The sequence below is a fragment of the Alligator mississippiensis genome, chromosome 11 (genome assembly GCF_030867095.1).
Source record: "Alligator mississippiensis isolate rAllMis1 chromosome 11, rAllMis1, whole genome shotgun sequence".
Lineage (NCBI taxonomy): Eukaryota > Metazoa > Chordata > Crocodylia > Alligatoridae > Alligator > Alligator mississippiensis.
In genome coordinates this window covers 17,602,796-17,624,862 of record NC_081834.1, presented here as the reverse complement: position 1 = coordinate 17,624,862, position 22,067 = coordinate 17,602,796, and the positions used below count along the sequence as shown (strand labels likewise).

At 43.6% G+C, this 22,067-nt stretch overlaps 1 protein-coding gene across 3 annotated transcripts; it reads right to left on the bottom strand.

Moving 5' to 3' along the window:
- Positions 1-22,010, bottom strand: LOC102562931 (lamin-L(III)). Of its 3 annotated transcripts, XM_059714630.1 has the most exons (12): positions 21,566-22,010; positions 16,956-17,112; positions 15,797-15,922; positions 14,661-14,831; positions 13,407-13,532; positions 13,094-13,314; positions 12,041-12,269; positions 8,394-8,501; positions 7,908-8,024; positions 7,706-7,816; positions 7,477-7,544; positions 1-1,672 (listed from the first exon to the last, which is right to left on the bottom strand). In XM_059714630.1, the coding sequence occupies exons 1-11, from the start codon at positions 21,922-21,924 to the stop codon at positions 7,506-7,508; spliced, it is 1,764 nt and encodes a 587-aa protein (XP_059570613.1). In that variant the 5' UTR covers positions 21,925-22,010; the 3' UTR covers positions 1-1,672; positions 7,477-7,505. The 3 variants fall into 3 exon arrangements, 2 of the variants coding, with proteins under 2 accessions (XP_059570613.1, XP_059570612.1); XM_059714629.1 differs by lacking the exon at positions 7,477-7,544; XR_009455574.1 differs by lacking the exons at positions 1-1,672; positions 7,477-7,544; positions 7,706-7,816; positions 7,908-8,024 and adding an exon at positions 9,812-9,903 and having other exon boundaries at positions 8,422-8,501.
- Between the last annotated feature and the right edge of the window lie 57 nt (positions 22,011-22,067).

Here is a 22,067-nt window from a genome sequence, read left to right as displayed (position 1 = left end):
TACATGGAAAATATCTTTAATAGTAAAAAATTTAACAGACCAAAATAATAAACATAGTAAGATTATAAACAGAACCCATTTTAAAGTGACAAGGTGCAATGAAGCAAAGGATTTGGATTTGCTAAAATATGCAAAGCCAAGGTGTCAAAAGATTTAAAATCCACGTAGGGTTTTTTTTAAACTAGTTTATCAAAGGGAACTCTAAAGCAGTCAAAGAAGAGCTTTACTTTAAAAGCCATATCCTAACATGGAACAGATCTTGAATTCAAACATACTATATAGCAAAGATTTTGGCAAGGCAACAAAGAAGTCTGAAAGCTGTTCCAGTGGGCTGCATCATCCACTTTTTTTTTTAAAAGAGGGAGAGATCAGGGAAGCAGACTTCAGCGTTGGTTAAGCAGCCCTGCAGGAGTCCTTGTTTTTCCACACCACAACACAGCCAAGTAAGCCTCTCAGTAACAGAAAAAGCTAGAGCTCCACTGTAGCAGTTACCCATGGCCTCTCCTGCCATGCCCCTTAAGTTAACTGTACATTGTCATGCTACTATATATTAATCTGTTAAATGTCACAGTTTCCTAACCTTTTGCCAAAAGGGAAGTGCCCTTCAACCCAGTCAAGTATACACCATGGCAATGTAAACCCAACACTACCACATTCTTCTTTATACTTTGTACAGTTAGTAGAGGAACACTTTAAAGGGAGCCCTCTGACTCTGGCTATACAGAACTGTCCAGTGCCTTTAGTTCTATTCCCCTTAAAAACCTGATTACTTGGCAGTGTTAGAACATAATATTGCTGTGCATATAGTATTGCCGAGTAGCTTTTAGGTTGGCAAAGGGTTCCTTTGCTCATTTATGTAAACCCAGGTATCCAACCCAAATTTCCAACACAGTGTTGACAGAAGCTATGTAACGGTGTACAAGTTTAGTAAAACTCAATAAGTTTATAGATTGCCAGGAAGTAGGATATAGTAACAGTATATTATACTTTAACTACAAGTTAAAAAGAACAGTTTATAAATAGCTTCCCAATTTTAAAACTTCACATACACTAGTAGATAATTCTAACAATTGGCTTAGATTTGTTGCCTGTACTGTGATGAGCGACTCCAAGAAAGTTCTATTTCAATGACTAAGAACTCCCAACAATAACGTTTTGCCTTACCCTGACTTCAGTGAAGTTGTCCAAAGTGCAAGTCAGGGCAGAATTTGGCTCACTTTAGTCATACTTGAAACAATATTATTTCTTCAAAGGCTGCTTTGAGAAAGAACTTTTAAAGAAGCAAGATAAAGAATGGTCAATGATCACAAATATAAAGGCTTGTTAAGGTAAAGACAGCTGGCAAAAATTACATGAATTGTATACACCTGTCCTTTGTAACAAGTTGTGGGTGGATAGTTCACAGAACTTCTCATTTTTAAAAACCTTTTTTCTTCATAAAGGAAGTCTGCTCTAGTTTATACTGTTACATCCAAAATAGAGTAAAATAATATCAACTGACAAAGTTTCACATTCTGGAGGGCCTCTCTCAAATAGGTAAAGGGGAGGACGGGGGAAAAGTCTGAGGATCATAGATTCCAGAAGTTGCTGAAGTTCAGGAGCATTTTAGATGGTCACCACCTTGGTTTAGTTACATGACAGAACAGCTAGGATCTTCATTTTGCTGAAGACACTATAAAGAGATATTAAATAGCATAATGAATTACTGGTTTCATATACTTGAACTTAATTTCAAATCAGACAGAAGCTGGGTGTGGGTGTGCATGTGCACACACCATGCTCGCTCGCTCACTCACTCACGGGTTTAGTTGCTTTTACCTACTAAAATCTATTTAGTTCTGTTCTATAGAAGTTCTGAATTATAAATACAGAAATTTAAATCCTTTAATAATAGCATTAAGCTGGAGTGTAGTGGATGGCTACCAAACCATCAACTGCTCAAAATAAAACCAAGTAGTTTTAATTTAATTTATCAAACTTGTCTTGCATGTCACATCACGCTTTAGGATTAATTTAGGACGTGGAAAGATACATAATTAAAATGTTTCAAAGCATTTCAAAGCCCAGATGGACAAGTGTATATGTTCTTTGAAATGTTTCAAAGGTGGCCAAAATGCTCCAAAATAGTATCTCTTGAAACAATCTGCTATTTCTAAACACTTGATCTTCTCAGCATACGTGCACGAGTACAGGAGGCCCAAGTCCTCCAAAATCCCACAGACTACCCCTGCCAGGCCCCTAGCACTAGGAGCTTTCATTGCATGCTGCAACCCCAGCTCCCACTGGAGCTTCTAATGCAGCATTTTTCAACCTACAGTTCTCAACCCAAAAATAGTTCAGAAGAATACATGAAATGGTTGCAAGCAAACTTTAAAAATGGATTCTCTTTTAAAAGGAGAAAAACCATGAGAAACCGACTGTGGCTTTTCCTTTGCAGGCTGTCAGAGTTCCAGCCTGCAAGGGGCTGCTTGGGGCCTCCTAGTCCCGTGTCCTGTTCCCCACCCTCCCACCATGCACACTGTGGGGCTGGGTCAGGACGGGCCATCAATATTTCCAAATGGGTCCTGGTATAAAAAATGTTGAGAACCATTATCTAGTGTATCCCCCTCCACCCCACCATGGCAGAGGTAGAAACAGAGGGGATGGAGAAGGGAAAACTAACGCAGTGCTTTGTCATCAAGCCTAGCTCATGGGGTTTGTTGACACTATTGCAGTGCATAAGTTTACAGTTTTCTTTATCATCATCTTTATGGCTTAAGCCAGACTTTTTTAGCCTAAATAACCCTGGTGGCTAAACACTGGGAGGGGAGATGTGTGGCGGCAGTGGCCACCATATTCGAGCTTTCCCACCCCTACTCCTCGCTGGTGGCAGTGCTCTGTCCCTGCCCACCCGCAAGTACCCCCTAGGGTCCAAGTACCCCCGGCTGACATCCCCTGGCTTCAGCTGTTGTCAGTTCAAACATGTCCTTACGCACCTCTGGCATGTTGGCACATGACAGAGTCGGCCGCATGGGGAAATCTCAGTTGGGAAGGAGAAACCACATGAAGCTCTCAGAGGCTCAGAAAGGTGTTATGTTATTAAACACGAGCATGGTTTCACAATATAGTAAAGCTACTAAAACAGCTTAATAAGCAAGTTGTTCTAATGTACTAGTCCTAAAAAAGGAGAAAGAGGGGATATGATAGGAGAAACATGGGAAGAGAGAGGCACAAAGAAATATTTTGTCAAATGACAGAATAGGTAACCCTGAATGAACTGAAGTGTTGAGAAACCTGAGAACATTGTTGCACTTAATGTGACACAACTGATAGTTTAGCCACTAACCTGTGGTATTCTTAAATGCATAAGGATAACCTAAAGAAGCCCTGCACCTCTTGACAAAACAGCCTTGGAGGATCAGAATAAGCTTACAGAACTCCATTTGATACCGAGTCTAGGAAGCAGTGGCCATCATGCTACTTTCAACTTATTAATATTACGAAGCACACTCATGCTCACTGGCTATATGCTATATGATAGCAAGACAAACCTAAGAGCACTCTGGAATTCTTTCAGATGAAATGTTTAAAGGATATTAAAAAATACACTTAAAATACTGTTGTCATTGGCAGGGATCTTGGTCCTCTCTGTTTAAAAAACAAAACAAAAAAGAAAAAACCAAACAAACCACAACATGTGCAAGTTCTCCGTTTAAAAAATGCAAAACCCATGGTTTTTCTGTGATTAAAATGAAGTGACATTACATAGGTATCAGTTGAACACAATTTTATTGATATATTTACAATTTTAAAGCGATTTGGAAGTCTAGTGATTGAGGCACAGGTAAAATAAATTCTAAATACCCATAAATGTTGGCATTTGATTTTGGGGGTTTGTTTGTTTCTAAATCATACAAAAATAAGAGTTCCCCATGCTTCCTTTGCTCAACAAAATACAGGTCCAGCTGCAGCTATCCCCTACCACTGCTTTGTGGCACTGAGCAACTCCGGTATGCTGGTGCCCTACCTCCCCACCCACAGCCCCCCTGCCCATGCTGGTACCCCTCACTCTCCACCCACAGTCCCCCTATTCCTTCCAGCTCTGCCAGAGGGGGCCCTCTGTTGCCAGGGCTACAGGGCCAGGGACCCCTGCTCCCTGCAGAAACACCCGAGCCCCAGCTACCACCTGCAGGAGGCGGTGGCCACTGTGGTGGAGTGGAGTGCGGAGCCCGGTTCCCCCCCCACTCCCGCAGGCGTGGGCTGCCTGCTGTAGGCTCAGGCTCCCTACCTTGCTGCCCTCCCCTGGGGACTCTGTAGCCCAGCAGCAAGACCCAGCATGACAGGGTAGAGTGGGGCTGGGTAGAGAAGGTAATTGTTGCTGCCGAGAGAGCTCCACACTGCCCTGGCAAGACTCCCCTGCCCACCCGGCAGCAATGGCAGAGAGGGGCACAACTCCGCACCACCACACTTGCTGCAGAGGGTGCCTCACCCTGGTGGCATGGGCTTGTAGCAGCAGCAAGAAGCTTCCCCACCTTGCTGCACTAGGTCCTGCCCACTAGGCAGTGAAGGCCCCAGGGGCAGGGCAGGGAGCCTGAGCCTGCAGTGGGATGCCCGCATTCACCCTCGCCCCACGCAGAAATCTGGGGAGCACATGCCCTCTCCCTCCAGGAGTGTGCACAACAGCAGGGAGCTGCTGTCCTGTGCCCCTGGACAAGGCACCTACGGCTCTGTCCCACTCCCTGCCCAGGCCCTGTGGCAGCACATTCCAGCCCCAGGCCCCAAGCCCCATGTACTGCCCTAGCTGGGCAGTAGCTGCCCAGCCAAGTTCCCTCACTATGGGGGCCTCAGTTCCCCTCCTGCACTGCAGCCACACCTACCTGTGGGAGCTGGTCTGCAGGCTGCCTGGCAGCCATGTGCATATGAGTGCACACATGTACATGGCACCCCCTGCTGATCACCCTTCTCCCGCTCCCCCAGCCATGTGCAGGCTGGAACTCTGCTAGCCTGCAAGGGGAAACCCATCATCTCTCTCTCTCTCTCTCTCTCTCTCTCTTTTTTTTTTTTTTTTTTTAAAAGGTAAAAAACACAGAAGGAGAAAATCTAGATATTCTTAAAATGAGAAAATCTGGGTTTTAGCATGTTTTTCCATGGCAAATGGAAAACCCAGATCCCTGGTCATTAGAAAAGAGAAATTTCAGTGGGTTTTTAACACTATGGGACCCTAATTGGCCAGATTCCATTGTGTCAACAGGAAGGTAGCCAAGACCAATTTTAATTTTTCCTACTACTGATACTGCAATAGTAAATTTTGGTCTTGAATGCTAAACAGAAATGATTGTTATAGTTTTAAAACTAGGATAAATAATTTTTATTTAGGATTTGCTATTTTGAAATCTCAACCTCGTTTAAAACAATCTAGGCAGAGCCAGCTTGGCTGAAGTGCTGACTATACAACACTACAAATTTAAGGGTGTAGAATTAGCATGTACAGGGACATAATTCAAGAGCACTTCATGATTTGAGATTAATACAGTAGAAAAAATAAAGTTTTCCCCATCCTTAGAAGCTTTAAGTATTTCTGTGGTTAGGTATAGAAAAGTTTTTAAGATTTTCAGCTTTGTGAGAGTTAAGAATCCCAGGTTTAAGGATGGATGTGAGTTTCTCAGTTGCTATAGCAATACTGGCTGAAGGATACAGGTCCCAGCATGTGAAAGCATTTCATGGATAATTTGCTGGGCCTAGTGTAATGGGCAGAGATTCATTTAAAAAAAAAAAAAAAAAAAAAAAAAAAAAAAAAAAAAAATCAGCGATTTTGGACTAAGTAGCTCCAGTCTAAAGTTAGTTTTACTTCAGGTCATGAAGTTAGACCAGGACATCTGAATGGTACTCTGCAAAAAGCAGGTGTTACAAAAACATCTACTTTTTATTCCTTTAGATAGAATAGCCTGCTTCTCAGGTGCCTGCCTATATACCAATCCTGTATTCTCCTTGTACAATTTGGGAGCACAAGATGTTCAGCACAGCCAATGCTTATTTTCTGGGAAGGTCACCAACTAAAGCCAGCCCACTCTACTCAAGTCCACTACTGCAGAAGTGAATGATCCTCAGGAAGAAGACTGCAAAGAATGTGAACTCCAAAATGTTGACTTTATATTTATTAGTAAAAGTGATGGGGGAAGTCTGAGGTTGGACCTCATTTTTCTGGTCATTTTAACCTACTTAGACAGCAAGCTATCCCTTCCAAAAAGCTACTTTTTAGTGCAGTAAAATCTCTGTTATCTGGTATGAGTGGGGAATGCTGGGTGCCAGTAATGTAAACATGCCAGTTATCTAAAAATACTGGTGCCGGGGGAGGGAGAGGGTGGTCCCTTCAGTGGCACAGGGTAGTGGATGGTAGCGGTATAGGGGGGTTGCACGCGGCAGTACAGTGCAAGTTAATAGAGTATGCTGGCTAACAGAATGCCAAGAAACAGGGATTTTACTGTAGTAGCATTTGTTCACAACATAGCTGACTAGCCCAGCTAAACTAGATGTTTGCTTCTACTGGAGTCTGTTTGCATGGTTACAAGCCAATTTCTCAGCTCTGATTAGGGACATCTCAACAGTAAAGTTTAGTTTGCATTTACTGAGCTATTATTTTAGATGACTAATCATACCATCATAATGGATCTTAGGAAGTACTAGCAGTTACTTTACAACCCACCATTCAAACCATATTCAGAGAAACGCCGATTGTTTTTTCCCCGCCCCTCTTCTCAAGTTAAGATGCAGACAGTAGCCAAAAGGGTACTAGAAAAGTTGAAGCCGGAATATGCTTAGGCTAAGTAGACAATTTAAACAGTATGACCTGCACCTCTCTGATCCAAAGGAGAAGTACAAGGGAAGAGTCACAAACAGAGGTGGAGAGCCTGTTGTGGGCTAAGATCAAGTGTAGACAGATTATTAGATACGTGGGCTAAAGTGCGACTACAAACAAACAAACAAACCACACCACCAACAAATGCCCAAAATTCAAACTCCAGTTTCAGAAGCAATTTAAGAGTTTAAGATATTTATGAAAGTTTAAGGAAGTCAGAATCTTTTAGTAGCTTTCAGTGAAAAATGCCAAGTCCAGATTCAACATTATTAAAATAAGAAATCAAAATTCCACTGACGTGTCTGATCTGGTGTTACTCCAGGCATATGGAGAGAAACATGCAGCTTATGGAAATGTTGTGCATCAACTACTCTTGTTATTTTTTTAGACCCCAGTTAGCACACCACTTTGTTTACATTCATCAATATAGAAGAGACTGGCATATTCATGAGGGTTAATAAAAAGGTTAGTGGTTCATTTCTAATTAGCTATAACATTATGCTTTAGAACTGAAGTGAAGCATCAATTTCAGCTTACGTGCAAAGCCATGCAGAAGCTACACAACACAAAAGGTTTCTGGACTACTGAAAAAGCAAATGGTTTCCACATGAAAACAAGCAGGAAGCTTACACTAGTCTCACCTGCTTTGTGCTGCTCACAGGACCCACTATCATGAAACCAAACAACATTTCTTTTTTCTTCTTTTGGTCTGACATCAGGGAGAAAAATGGCAAGAGTTGTAAGAAAAATACTAAGAGTTGCAAGATATGGACAGTACTTTGGGAACATGTTTAAGTACAGTAACAATAAAAAAGACCAACGAGTAAATGTTGTTAATAGTAATTTCTGCGTCTGAATTTCTTTATTTACCTGACGTTGAAGCGCTATGTCACTACTTGCTATTTCTTCCTCAAACTCATCTTCCTGTTCGCCACTGTCCTCCCCCCTGGGTACCTGCACAACCTTCCGATCTGCTGTCTCCTGCAAAAAGTAGGGTCATCCCCCAGGGAAGATATGCTGTAAGTACATTCTTCAAAGAGGTAAAACAATACAGCTTTTTAACTTCACTTACCTCTCCATCAGAGTTGATAAGTACGACTCTAATGCTATCCCCAGTTCCCCATGATTTCTGCGATTTCCAAACCAGATCAGTTGGGCTTGGATGGATACCAGCATCTGCACCCCAGATCTTTAGAGAGAAGAGATTTAACTGGTGAGCTTCTTTGAAAGTAATCTTTATTTAAAATGCCTAGGGACAATTTCAGTCTGAAGTAGGAATATCCAATTCCAGTACAGGTCTTCTGAACCCAGTATCCCACAAGGGACTCAAGTCACTTGCTGGTAACAAAGATCAGTCCTCAGCTGCAAGGATGCTTCTGTCCCCACTGCTAACCGTCAACAAGGTAGTTTGCTCTCGAGATGAGACTAAATTCTCTGGTTTACTAGTCTGTCAGCAGATTTTACCAGCACTAGCATAAATCCTGCTTTCCTCTCTCTACTTTAAAGTTGGTTATTTGCTTGGGAAAAACAACCTTGCGATAATTTACAAGTTACCTACCGTGACTACCTGGCCTGACAGAAGGGTAAACCGAGCAGGAAACTTGTACATTATGTCGGACAAGCTTCCAAGTTGTCGTCTTAGTACCCATCCATGTAGTGACTGATCCTATTGGTAAGAAAGGAGGATATTAGTATTCCAAAAGGCTGGAATCTTTAGCTAGACCAAAATCCAAAACAATTCACACTCGCATTGTAAAATGGGCCTACAGCTAGGTAAGATTGTATAGAAGAAACCCAGAAGGACCTCCAGAAGTTCATCTACCTTTGAGCCCATCTTTCCTGACAGATGCTTGCCTTACCTGTCTTTACAGATCTCCAATGAAGGAGATTCCAGTACGTAGGCTATTTCAACACCTCACTACGCTTTGTCATGTGCCTCCCCTCCCACCCAATATCTAACCTAACAGGCATAGAAAATGGGACAGCTTGCAACAAAGACCATTGGGTGTGCAAGAAATTGATTGCCAGCCATTCCCTTTATAAAACTCAAGATGTTAAAGGCTGTCATGTCCTCCCCTGCAACTGGTCTTTGCTAAAGCTAGAAAACCAGTTCCTACAGCCTTCCCTCATGGGTCATGCTTTTAAATAAAAACAAACAACCCAAAAAACAGTCATTAAGCTTTTGTCATTCTCTCCTGCAGGCTCACCGATTTATCTGCTTTTATTTATTTTTTTTAAAACATTCAATACCCAAACCCTGACAGTACTCCACCCAAGATCTCACCAGCACCCAGAAGAGCAAAGAGCTACTTCTCATGTCTTACATAAGATGCCAGGTAACATGCCCCAGAATGCTTTCTTTTTCTGCAACAGGCCATTGACTTGATTTTATAGTTTATGATTTCAGACATTAAAACAGATTTTCAGCAGTATTGCTTCCTAGCCACTTTATTCTTAAGTGTAGTACACTGCAGGCTAGCGTGAGATCATTTAGTCAAGAACCATTCTGATCCTGTCCACCACAAGCCTTTGTGTTATCTGGGAAGTCTATAGGCCCTCTGTATTCCGTCATAGGCCTCTCTCTATGCCATTAATAACATCATAGGAGAGAAGCTGGTCCAGGACACCTTTGAGAGACTTTATGAAATACTTTCACAGTCTCAGTTTTACCCACTGAGAGCTATCGTGCATTTTATTCTCAGTCAATGATGCAATCTAGATAGGAGCCTCCAGAGTACCTGAATTTCCTCACGAGAGAGAAATTGCCCTGTATGACAAAATCCTTTGAGTCCTGGTTTAAATAACATTTACTGCTTCCCCATAGCATTCACTAGACCAGGTATTCTAAAGGAAAAATCAGACCATTCAAGAACAAGTCATGGATAATGAGACATTCCCAACACTGACATGAAGTGCTTGCAAACTGTTGTAGTGTCTTTCCAAGTTAAGCAACTGAACTCAAATTGTTATGTTCACCTTTCTCCAGTTCTCTGGAACATTCCTTCTCCTCCATGATTTCTCAGTAGAAAGTTACTTGTTTAAGACTGCTTCAGCTGGTCCCTAAGGTACTGTAGAGTGAATTTCATCATGTTCCAATTAGAATACATCTAAATATTTTCTTACTCAATTGTTTTCATCATGCTATCCCTCTTGTAAGAAGGGAAACTGCATTAGGTACCTAGTCAAAGTTTTGTTAAGACTGAAGCATTCTCGTTCTTCACTAGACATTTAGTTACCTTTAGTTTATCAGCATTCTCCCGGCTAGAACCAAACACTGTGACAACAGTGGTTTCCCCACAAATTCCTTGCAGTCACATCCAAAGACTTTAGTTTTTCATTCCTTCCTTCACAGGGTGTTTAGGGTAGCAACAATAAAGTTTGAATCAAGTGTAATGCAGTTGTGAACGGCATTTTAAGATCAATGTCTTATTGAATATTTTCTATGAAACTAAAAATTACTTTCAGGGCATTTCATCTGACATTTGGAAACTAGTAGCCATTTGGACAGATCTTCTCTATACAGAGTTCCAAGGATCAGTGGCCCTATTATTACTATTTAAAGTATTAGATGGCATTTCTACTAGATCACTTTACACCAGGATTAGTGTAACCAAACTTTCAGTCCCAGTTGGATCAAAATTTCTCTTATCAGAACGCCCTGGAATTAGTAACATTAGAACGTCAGGGGGGTTTACAAATTTCAACACTTTTGAAGCCTTACTTCAAGAATGACTAAGGTTTAGTTCAGAAGACAAGGCTTCAACCACCTCAAGCAAAGAGGAGAGTGCCAAACATTTAGCTGTTCTCTTTAAGCTAAATGGTTTAGGCCAAGATAAACAAATCACCTACCTCCCAAGAATACACACTCTTGTAAATCTAGACTATCAATATTCACATACTGCAACCAAATCCTGTTAAGTGCAGAATCATTTGAATTGTAAAGCTTTATGCTAATCTCAAGGAACAAACCCTACCTCATGTCTTTAGTAGAGTAGTAAGCCCCACCCTGCAACATGATATTTCCAATAAGTTTTGAGGTCTTGTTTTGGTGACATCATCCCGGCTGCCTGGTCACCGCACCTCCTGGGCACTCACAGCTTTTAATCCCTCCACCCCCTGAACAGAGCAGGGTCTGTGGATACTTTGTATTATTACAACCAGACCTCCTAGTTCTAGTATTTTTTGCTACCTCAATCCTGCCAGCAGAAGACTAGTTGAGCAACTAATTTGTAATATTGTCCAAGCTTTGTCAGATATCCAACTTTAGATAGCCACTAGTTTTGCCAGGGTTGAGAACACCAACCTTGGACCACCTGCTTGGCTTGGCACAGTAGTAGATTTCCCACATTAGGAAGTTACATATATGTAGAGATAATTAATTTTGGAAATGATCTATACTCTCCCTTTAGCTACAGAACAAAAAAAAAAAAATTAGCATTAAAAGAACCCAAGAGATTATTCCGCATTTGCCAACTGTTGACTATATCAGTTAACATGTTATTCAAGTGAAGCCAGCTTTGGAGACCTACAGTACATGCCCTGCCAATCCTATTAGAATTTTAGCAGTTATAAGAGTCTCTAAACTTTAGTACTTTCATATTATCCAATATACTAAAGCACCTCATCTAGCTTCGAGGATAACTGACGTTTCTGATAAAGCTGGACTGATTTTTCTGCATCCAGGGATGTTGCCAGTTTTTGACAGTTCAATAAAGTAGTAATTTTCTCACAGACTTCCCTGTTGGAGGTCTCTCTCCAAGCAGAGAACCATTATCTATTTCTCAGTGTAAAAATACTTTCAGCTTGAACTGGCTTTGGAGAATCAAGGGAGCTAAGTGCTGAACAGACTAGCCCTCATGGAGAAGGCAGCACCATTTGCCATAATCCTTTGAATATAAGGATCCCTTGAATTCCGAATTTACCCAAGTTTCTGATTCAATTTAAAGGAGAAAAAACAACTTGGACACAAGGATAAAACCCTTATGATACATAAAATTAACTGAAAAGCTCTTAAGATGTATGGCATTTTTAAAAGAACACTGTTTAAACAAGCAAGCGGTTTCCACCCCCTGCCCCTCTCCCAAAAAAACAGTTTAATTCAAGAGGAATAAGACTGGTTCCCCAATATCCTGTTTATGTAAACAGGAAGGAAGTTTAATTTCATTTCTACAGGTGAAAAGCCATTGGAGTGAGGGAAATCAATACCTCATTTGAGTTGTTTTTAAGTTTGACAAACTTCCCTTCTGCATCAATATCTTCAATGGACACACTTCCTGAAGATGATGCATGCTGAATAGTCTTAAAGTAAGCACTAGGCTCTCCCCTTCTTGATTCTTTTATTTTTCTCTTCTTTCCATGCAGAAAGCGACGCCCTTGACTGGTTGTTGCCTGGGTTGCAACACTGTGGGAAGATGGACTCGGGGACAACTTAAGCCTAGAAAACGCAAGAAACTACATTAAAGTAGGCAAATGATGACGTCAATTCCTTGCCACCAGCTTCATCTAATGCGTGTGAAGCTAACTGTTGTATTTAATCTCACCAGGAAGAGTGACCCAGGCAGGTTAGTTAAGGTTGCGACTTGCTGTGAATACCGTAATCAGAATTCAAAGAAAGTTTATGGACTACTTTCCCCACCTTTAAATTAGTTTGGCTTCCTTAAAGAAATTCTTCCTTGGCGTTCTTATAACATCTCCAAGGATGTAAGTGGTTAAAGATTGGTCAAGGAGTTTTCCCCCACCTCCCACATATACTTTCCCTTAAATAGCAGGGCTCTTCTCTAGAAGAATATCAAACTTGACAAAACACAGTAACTGAAATTTAAATATAATGCAAGTCTTTATATGTTGCCAAGTGAACTTAGAAATTCACACATGGAATTGCAGCCAATGCTGATTTTGGAGCCCAGCACTTCCAGGTAACAGATTCCCTAATGGATAATTTACCATTCTATGGACGCACCTATCTGTTCATTAATGCACAGTATTTACTGCACATTTAGTTTAGTACTTGCTTAATGAAGTACTAACTAGCTGTGCAGTAATGCCAGTGCACAGTTTTTGTGATGCTTACTGGGTAGTAGCCCAATAACACTGTATAGCAGCATATTAGTGCAGTTTTTGACCAGCACACTACTGCAGTTTTATTAGGCTAGTGCACAGTAAGCATCTCATGTAGATGTGCCCCATATCTCCTTAGAGTGGCAAATAGTTTACTGTATCTGAGGAAGTCTTCATATATAGTCCCATAATATACATTACCTCTGTTCCTCTCCTTCCAGCATCTTCCTGTAGGCATTTATTTCTAGATCTAGAGCCAGCTTCACATCTAGTAGATGTTCATATTCTTCCAGCTGTGCTTGTACCTGCTGCCGTGTCTGTGCCATTTCTTTATCTTTTTCAACCATACGTCTTCGATACATTTCACGGTCATAATCCATGGTCTCCTGCAATTCCCTGATTCTGTTCTCCAAGGCAGAGTTCTAAGAATTTGTTAAGAGGTTTAGTTACTGGTAAGCACTTTGAGGTATTCTTTTGCTTGTTTTTTAAATTTTACTGAGACAAGAAACACCACCTGGGTTTGATATTGGTTAAGCTGGGCTGTCAGACTGTCAACTCTCAGCTTCGTTTCCATCAGCTCCTCCCGAGCAGCATTGGCAAAGTCACTATTCCTTGCAGCAGCAAGTTGGGCATTCTCCATCTAGGAATGAATCACTGTTGGTCATAAGGATTCATGTTTAAGTCAATCCACTTGTAGAAGAAGGGCATGCATGCGTCTGTGCTTGGCTACAGAGAACTTGAAACACTCAAAGAACATTGTTAATGGGAGCTTTCAGTCACTCCCATGACATGACCTCTTATAAGCAAGATCAGTTTGGGAACAAGGAAAGAGCGAGGAGACCATTACCAGTAAACTATTTCTCTAACCTAGTCCTGGTGGAAGGTGATAACACCTACAACTGTCAGAATTGATTAATAAAAGTTTTATCATCTCACCTTACCTTCATTATACATATGGGCATATTTGTTAGAATGAATAGCCTGCTAAGTGCAAGATTGTTTAACAGGGTTACCTGTTGCAACTGAACAGAAATTAGTCTGCCTCTATCATAATCCTAAAATGTAGAAAAAACAGTGCATCTCTCCCTTCCCCACCCTCCCCCACCAGCTACACTGTTACTGCACCATGTTTGGCACTATGCTTATGCCATTCCTACAGAAATGTCAATAGTTGTCCTACTTTAAAACACAGATGAATCAAATTGATTTGGTAACTAGCTATTCTCAATTTTATTCCTCTACCTCCATAGTACTTTCAATATGGGACAATTCATTCTTGTGTAGCTGAACTAGATTTTTTTTTTTACTCCGTCAAGCAGTGGATAGCATGCTTAAATGGTCAACCTGGGCTACAAAAGGTTCTCCTTATAGACTTACTGTTATACACAGAAGAGTTTCCATATTAAGTACACAACTAGTCAACTTCACATAGGTGTTTGACACATCACTACCTAGATCAGTGGTTCCCAACCTTTTTGGACCCAAAGCACCCTTTGGAAAACGCCAGCTTTGATTTGTTTTTACTACAGCAAAATAGAGCAATTCATCTGTTGAAAAGAATTCAGAAAGATCCCAAGAGAGCAGAATGTTTTAACACTTTAGATTCCTATTTGAAGTCTCTGGGTATAATCTTATGATTGTTTGCACACCTAACAATGCTAACATTGCACAGCATCCTGCGGCACCCTGGTTGAGGATCACTGACTTAGATAGAGGTGTAGGAAGCATGACAGCTTGCTGCAAATCAAGCAAACTTTTGCAGACTCACTTTGGCACTAAATGTCCGTTCCAGCTCCTCTTTGTATCCTTGTATTTGTTCTTCATGCTCTCTCCTGAGCCCTTGCAACGCATCTGAGAGTTTACTTTCAAATTCCCTCTGACGACCAGATTCTATTTCTGCTATCCTGCTCTCATGGCTTCTTCTTGTTTCCTTGAGCTCCTAGAAGGGGATATGCATAGTACTTGCAAAGATTAATGAACTACCATCATATCTTTTTTTATGAATGAAAAAGTGTGCAGTTGTTACAAGTCAGGGTTTAGCAAGCCAGTCACTATCTAAAAGCAGATTTTTACCATCAAGTACTTGCTACTTTATTTTTGACTCTGTGCAAGTCAAAAGACCACTAAGTCCCAAGTTCAAATGGGAATTCTGGATCATTCCCTCTTTGCTCCCCCTAAGTATATTTAATACCTTTCAGTCCAATTCTAAGCCTCTCCAAGCAATGGAATTATTATGAGCTCATAATTCCCCTGTAATGGATTGGGCTCTTAAAACTTTGACTTGAAGGCGAGACAAGATTACTCTTAACTGTTGAATTTTCTGTAAGTATTGGTTTCCCCACCTCTTTTATTTGAGACAGTGGGATTTGAGCACTTGCATTTTTACCCTAGGTCTCACTGCTGTGTTTTGACTAAGTAGGTAGTTTACAGTTAGTCCTACAGGATACAGTGCTTGCTCAGGCAAGAGCTACAATACTGCTTTGGGAAGAGTTAAAAGTTCATATTCTCCATATTGCATTCCCTTATTGCCCGATTTAAAAGTTACAAACCCCAATATCCTACTTCAGTAGTTAACTGCTAGTCAAAAATGCAGTCCAAAGGGTATTTGCACATTCAGAGTTGTAAAGGATTTCAGGTGTGGAGTTTTCCAGGTGTTGAGAAGCTTAAAGTTAATAATAATCTCATGCTCTAGCATATCAATATCAGAACACCAGTAGTTAACAAAGCTGTACATATTCCTGAAATCTATCTAGCTTTGCAGTCTGGTGGATTGTCATAAGGTTGACTCAATTTCTAGTTACCTTTTAAGAATAAAATGCATTTTAACATTGCTTATGTAAGGACATCCAGGGGCCATGGTAACGGTTACCTAGAAAATCCTTGTTAAAGTTAATTTAAACATACATCTTCATGGAGGCGCTTCTGGAATGTCATTTGTTCCTGCAAATTTTTCATCTGGCTTTCCAGGTCTGCTCTCCTCAACATTTCACTATGTAGATGGTTTTTGGTGTCTTCCAAAGACAATTTAAGCTAGGAAAGAAGACAAATGTGTGGAAGGTCAATATGCAGGAAAGAAGTAGCAATGTTATATCCAGACAACTAGAGTTATAGAAGTTAAGTTCTACTACCACGCCTTCAGTAACCACTGCAAGCAACAGCAGGAAAAAAAGCCCACAGGCACAGACTTACTGATGTAGTTTGACATTCCAATAAAGTTAATTTTTATGCCAATAATCCCCAGTGCGTTTCCATACAGAACCCCCTTCTTATCAGAATAAACTTAATGAAGGGCAGCTTTCTGTTCCAAAGGTGATCAGATCATTAAAGTGATTAAGACTACTGCATAAACCCAGGGTACAAAAACTTCTAGTCTCCAATTAGCAGTGTTAATGCTAGCCTATTTTCTGAAGCATCCAAGGGATGCAGTACTACCAGGGTCATTGGTTGTGGAAATCTATGTGCATTCCCTCTTCCCCATAATACTAAGTTATCTGAGCATTATGTACTAATCACTTAGGGTGCCTGTACACCACCCAGGAGGCTGCTCCAATGCCCTGTAATTACAGTGCAATGGATCAGGCTCAATTAATGGAGTCAGCTGGAGTGTGGTAGCTACCATGCTCCAACCAGCCTCCGCGTCTCATGTATGAGCGTCCCCACAGTTCAAAACAGCAGTGGGGGTGCTTTATCTAAAGCTCGCTTGGACAAGCTTTAGATATAAACAACCCCACCATCATTTTGAAGTGTTAAAGCTTCCTCTCCCACATGCTACTAGTAGCAGCCATTTCAGGGGATCCTATACAAAACTGATTAGTAATCCTTGTAAAGCATAATTTGAGCTCATCTAAATAGGAGACCAAAGAGAATCATTAGTACTTAACAGACATCATCCTCTGCTAGAGCAGTTGAATCAAGAGTTCATCATTTCAGCTTCCCCTATGCCAGTCTTCATGCTGCGAAGAACTTGCATGCTTTTGAGTCCATACAAACTAATTTGTTTTTAATTTTGCTTTGTATCCAAACTAGAGCCCCATATGTAGAATCAGTGGAAGATGGATCTTACAGTGACAACTTGATCCTTCAGCTCTTGAAGGTCTCCCTCCAAACTTCGCTTTTCACTCAAAGCTGTTGCTAATTCAGCTTCTTTGGCATTCAGATGAGCATCAAGGTCTCTTAGACGAACTTGTGCCAGGTTTAAGTCAGTTTCCCTTTTTGAACTCCTGCAGGTAGAAGTTTTACATTCATAAAAATAAGCAGCTGGAGGGGAAGGAAAAAATCATATCAGCTTATTTACATTATTAGTTTAACAGGCAGAACCATTTCATTTCAATGTAAATAAGGTTAAAGAGCAGCAATGGTGGGGAGAATTGTCCACCCCACCCCCAGACTAGACAAGGACATCTTCATACAAACATTAGGTTGGTCTCCCCCGCTCCTCCCTACAGCTATCTGTAAATGATTTGGTCCTCCCACTTCCCAAGTCAGCAATTCGTTCTGTTACTCTGTTGATGTCCATCAGCTCTTGTGCCCATTAGGATGGGGCATCAATCCCACACGTACATCTTTAGTCACAAATTTTCAGTAAGAAAGCACCTTTCCTTTTGAGATACTAGAGGATGCTTATGAGCTAATAACAACAATACTGAGTAGAAACAGTGTTAAACAAAACAACAAACAAATACACAAGCAGTACTTCCTCATCCCTTCTCACCAGACAGCAGGTGATGGCCCACCGACTCCAATCAGGAGACCCTTACAACCTTTTACTTCACTCTAAACCTCTGCTCTAGCAAATTTAGTGTTTCAGATGTTTTCAGGCCCTGCTATAACACACAATGCCAAGACAGCCAGGGGATGCCAGTCACTTGGGCAGTTAGCAGTGTAACTGAACTGTGTCCTACCAAACGGGTGCTTCTAGTCAGGGGTCCCAAAGTTTTTGCTGGGAGGGGGGCCACATAACCGAACCCATCGACCATGCAATACCTAGTTACATTCAATAGTTGCATCACACTATGCCTTACACCTACAATAAGAGGAATCCAGCGTCATTGCTTAGCTCAAGCAGGACTTTTGCAGCCACATTTTTGTGGCCAGGGCTGTGCTGGGATAGCTCATGTAACTGAGCACCTCCCAACACTTTTGGTGTGTCAGCATCCATTGGACTTTGTGGCGGTGGGAAGAAGGGGGATCCACACTCCTCACTGGCTGGCTAAGCCCACTGCAAAAGGATATCAACGGTCCCTGGTCTTTACAACAGATCACAGGGCTGCTTCAGAGGCTTCAGTCATTCAGTTGCTGGCTACAGCCTTGCCAGTCCACTGGCTCCGTCAAGGACGGCCACCATGACACAATCCCTTTGCAGGCTGCAAGTAGCCCGTGGGCCAGAGTTGGGGGACGCCTGCCTTATTGCTTCTTGCTGACAGTTACCCTGGGGATGTCCAACTGTTGCCTCAGGCATCAGCAGGGAAGCGTCCCCCGGAACCATCTAGACACCCACACCCCGGCCTGCGATGCCCTGCAGCCACAGCACCCAACTTTTGGGCCATCAGGGCCATGATCCCGACGCCTGCCAGGGAGGGCCCCACCGCAGCTGCATGTGCTCCCCCAGCCCTCTGCAGCCTCGTGACCAGCAGGGTGCATGGCTGGCAGGGACACGGCACCTGGGGGCAGACCCAGACACCAGCATGGGTGAACCAGGCAGCTGCCCGGGGCCCAAACAGAAAAGGGGCCTGAAAACAATAAAAACAAACATTACAATTGCACAAAAAGTCTTAATATTGTGCATATACGGGACTGGCAATGTTATCAATTGAGAACGAACTACAGTATTTAAAAGACATTGATGCCACAGATGTGATGAAAACTTCTGCAACAACAACGAAAAGTCATTCTGTCTGGAGAAGCGCGGCCGGATACCAAGAGTTTGCTGCATCCTTCTGTCTGGCAAAGGGGGCTGCATGGCCTCTGCCTCAGGCCAGCTGGGGTGTCTGGACCACCCAGCTCATGGTCTAAGGGGAGATGTGGCCAACCCAGCCATACCCCAGAGGACTCTAGGAAGGTGAGCAAGCACGTCAACCTTTTTAATGCAAGCACCAGCATGTGTTGGGTAGGGGCAGCAGGGAAAGGGGAGAGGCAGGGCATGGGGAGCAGGGTGGGGTGGGGAAATAAGAGCCGGGTTGGGGCTAGCTGAAGGCTTTTGCATGCTCATACCCGTCTCTGGACAGCACAAGCCCTTTCTTTCCGCACTGCCCTGTGGCTGCACACTGTTGTGCTTCTAACCACACATCAGCTTGTCTGACATACTGATAAGTTGAGACGGGATGCTGGCAGAGGGCATTCCCGACAGCCTCCTGCCATCTCAAGCTTGTGTGCTGCTTAGAGCAGAGCACAAAGCCCTCCATTGCTTGCAGGGTGCTGGACCTCGGGAGTGGATAAATTGTTGGGGAGGGAAAAGGGAGAAGGGTTTAAGGCAGCTCTTTACACTTCTAAAGAAGGATGAGGGGTTTAAGGCAGATTTTCCAATGGGTCACAGTCCCCTTTTATATTTTCTCAAGTACTTCTATACAGCAATTCTACTGTAAATTATTGCCTGTAAATGCTGCAGTAATTGTAACTTCAACTAGTATTTCCCTTTTTCAATAGTTACTTTGTGATTTCTTTACATCAAAGTGACCTGTGTAGGCTTGAGCAGAGAATAGGTTGTTGTTTGTGTGTTATGATTAGTTCCAAGTCTGTAGGTTTGAATTCTGTCAACTACATTTTGCTTCTGTTGCTACCAAAGTTAAGTGAAAGATGGCAGTTATGTTTCATGGAAAACTTTCAAAGTTAGTTTACATTCCCTATTGAGGAGGTCCTCCTACTCTCACCTTTCTAACTGTGTTACTAGAACTGCAGCAGGGGAACGTTGTACGCCTAGTTCTGTGGCCTGGACCATTCAGATCAGAAGCGAGAACAAAGATAATGCGATTAATTTGGTCCCAAATATTTAAGCTTGTACCTTAGCCTGGGGGCCAGGGGTCTCTCCAAGCCTTCATGGAGATGCGTCTAGTTTTATAAACCTCTTCTCAGGAAGTGTTTCAGCCCTGACAAAACAGTGCAATTCAATGACATTTGGTCAAAAAGGTTCCTACTCTAGCTGTTCCTGCTGCACTCTCCCAGATTGCTCATTAACCAAGTATTCAAAGGTCTTGTTTATGCTCATCTTTGAGCCGTCTGGTTTGCTTCATAATTACTGGCCATGAAGCTAGTTCCACCACTGCGAGCAGTGGGTACCACTTCATGTTTAGAGATGCTTAAGGACTGTTCCCATCTCCATTACAAACCATTGCAGCTCTTGCATGGACTTGTGAAGAACTTAAGTATTTTGAAAGCCCGTTTCTTACCAAAGTCAGCAACGCATAAGTAAATTCTGGTTTGTCAGGAGCCAAAGACATCTGAAATGTTCCTAAAACTCTTTCCTAGAAAGACCAGTTTCTTTCAGTACGCACTGCAGCTGCATTGCTTCTGAAATCAGCCAATGCCAAGTACCTTCTTGCCTTACTCTTTCTACACCCTCAGGCTTACTTGGATCCTGCTCCTGCAGACCTTACGCAGCTGACCAGCAAGCTCACCTAGCACTTGCACTCTTCCCAGGCATCCTGGACCTAGCGCTTCATTTCCCACTACCCACCAAGTGAGCGCCGGCATGTCAGGTCCTTATACTTCTAAAGCAATATCACTGAGGCAAAACACAGTGAAGAGCTAAATAATTACTGCCTGTAGGAGGAGCTTCAGCATTTGCTCTCATCAGTGGTTCCAAGCTATTTAAAGGCTATGAAGTGCAGCTTGCTCAGAGTCATCCAAGACACAGGCACCTTTAAATATCAGGGCTTCTGTTAGTGCAGCCTTCTGAAAAGAGCGGCTGTGCACTGTGTAAACACAACACCACTGCCAAAACCTGGTTACTTCAGAGTGCTACCAAACTACAGGATGACACAGCCAGCAAGCCTGAAGCTATATATGCAGAGCCACGGAGTTACCCAAGCATGAAGAGCTGCCAAAACAGTTCAAAGCTGGCCCCAGCACTCTCCTTGCTGTCTGCTCACAGGGACTGGGTAAAACATTGTCAAGCTTGGGCGATTCGTTTCAAGTTGAACCCAAGCGCACACGAGAGAGGCCCTGTGGCAAGGCACCTAGTAAAAACCCAGCTTTTCAGTTAAACATTTTGGGCAAATTTTTCATGTTCCAGGTCAAATCAGCCAGATCAGTTCTGAAGCCTTGTGACTGAGCCAACCTCAATCGTTCAAATACCACATGGCACGGCAACCATCAAGTATCCTCCCCCAAGACTTTTCAGCCTGGCGCTTCAGATACTTCACATCCATCAGCAGGCGTCCTACATACGTGGGCCTGGGGGGTTCAGACGCCCCAGAGTCCCGCTTGCCCTCAGCCTACAGCCGTGCGGCACGTTTCCCCCGTTCCCATCGAGCGGGGCTGTAGTAGCCGAGATCCTCCCACTGGAAACCAATGACAAGACGTGTGGGGGGTCCCGTCTGCAGTGCACGGGACGGGGGGCACAACACCATTTAAATCCATCTCGGCTCGGGGACCGGACCGGTGCAGCCACTACACTCGAGAGGCCAGCCCCGCAGCCAGGGGCCAAGAGCCGGGGGGCCCGAGCGGGGCGGCACGGACCTGCTGTGCAGCTGCCGGTGCTCCTCGCCGACCCGGCCCAGCTCCACCTGCAGCGCGGCCCGCTCCATGGCGATGTCGTCCAGCGCCTGGCGGGCGTCGGCCAGCTCGGCCTCGTAGCGCTGCCGCAGGGCGCCCAGCTCGCGCCCGCTGCCCTCCTCGTGCTCCGCCAGGCGCTGCCGCAGCGCCGCCTTCTCGGCCTCCAGGGCCCGCGCCCGGTCGATGTAGGCGGCCAGGCGGTCATTGAGCTGCCGCAGCTCCTCCTTCTCCTGCAGCCGGCTCAGCCGCGTCGGGCTGCTCGGCGACAGCGCGGCCGCGCGGGCCCCCGCCGGCCTGGGCGACACCGCGGCGGCCGCGGCCATGGCCCGCGCTGCCTCCCGGCCTGACCCGACCCGAGCCACCCCGCGCCCGCGCCCGTGCCGGGAGAAATAGCCGCCGGCTGCGCCCGCCGCCCGCTGCGATAGGGCCGCCGGCTGCCGGGGAGGCGCTTCGCCCGGCCCGGCCC

Excerpts from the sequence above, each read along its gene's own strand:
- LOC102562931 (XM_059714629.1), bottom strand. The coding sequence starts at position 21,924 with ATGGCCGCGGCCGCCGCGGTGTCGCCCAGGCCGGCGGGGGCCCGCGCG. Across the intron at positions 14,832-15,796 it reads AGAAGCGCCTCCATGAAGAT|GAGCTCAAGGAAACAAGAAG; the intron begins GTATGTTTAAAT and ends ATCCCCTTCTAG. Across the intron at positions 12,270-13,093 it reads CTGGAAGGAGAGGAACAGAG|GCTTAAGTTGTCCCCGAGTC; the intron begins GTAATGTATATT and ends TGCGTTTTCTAG.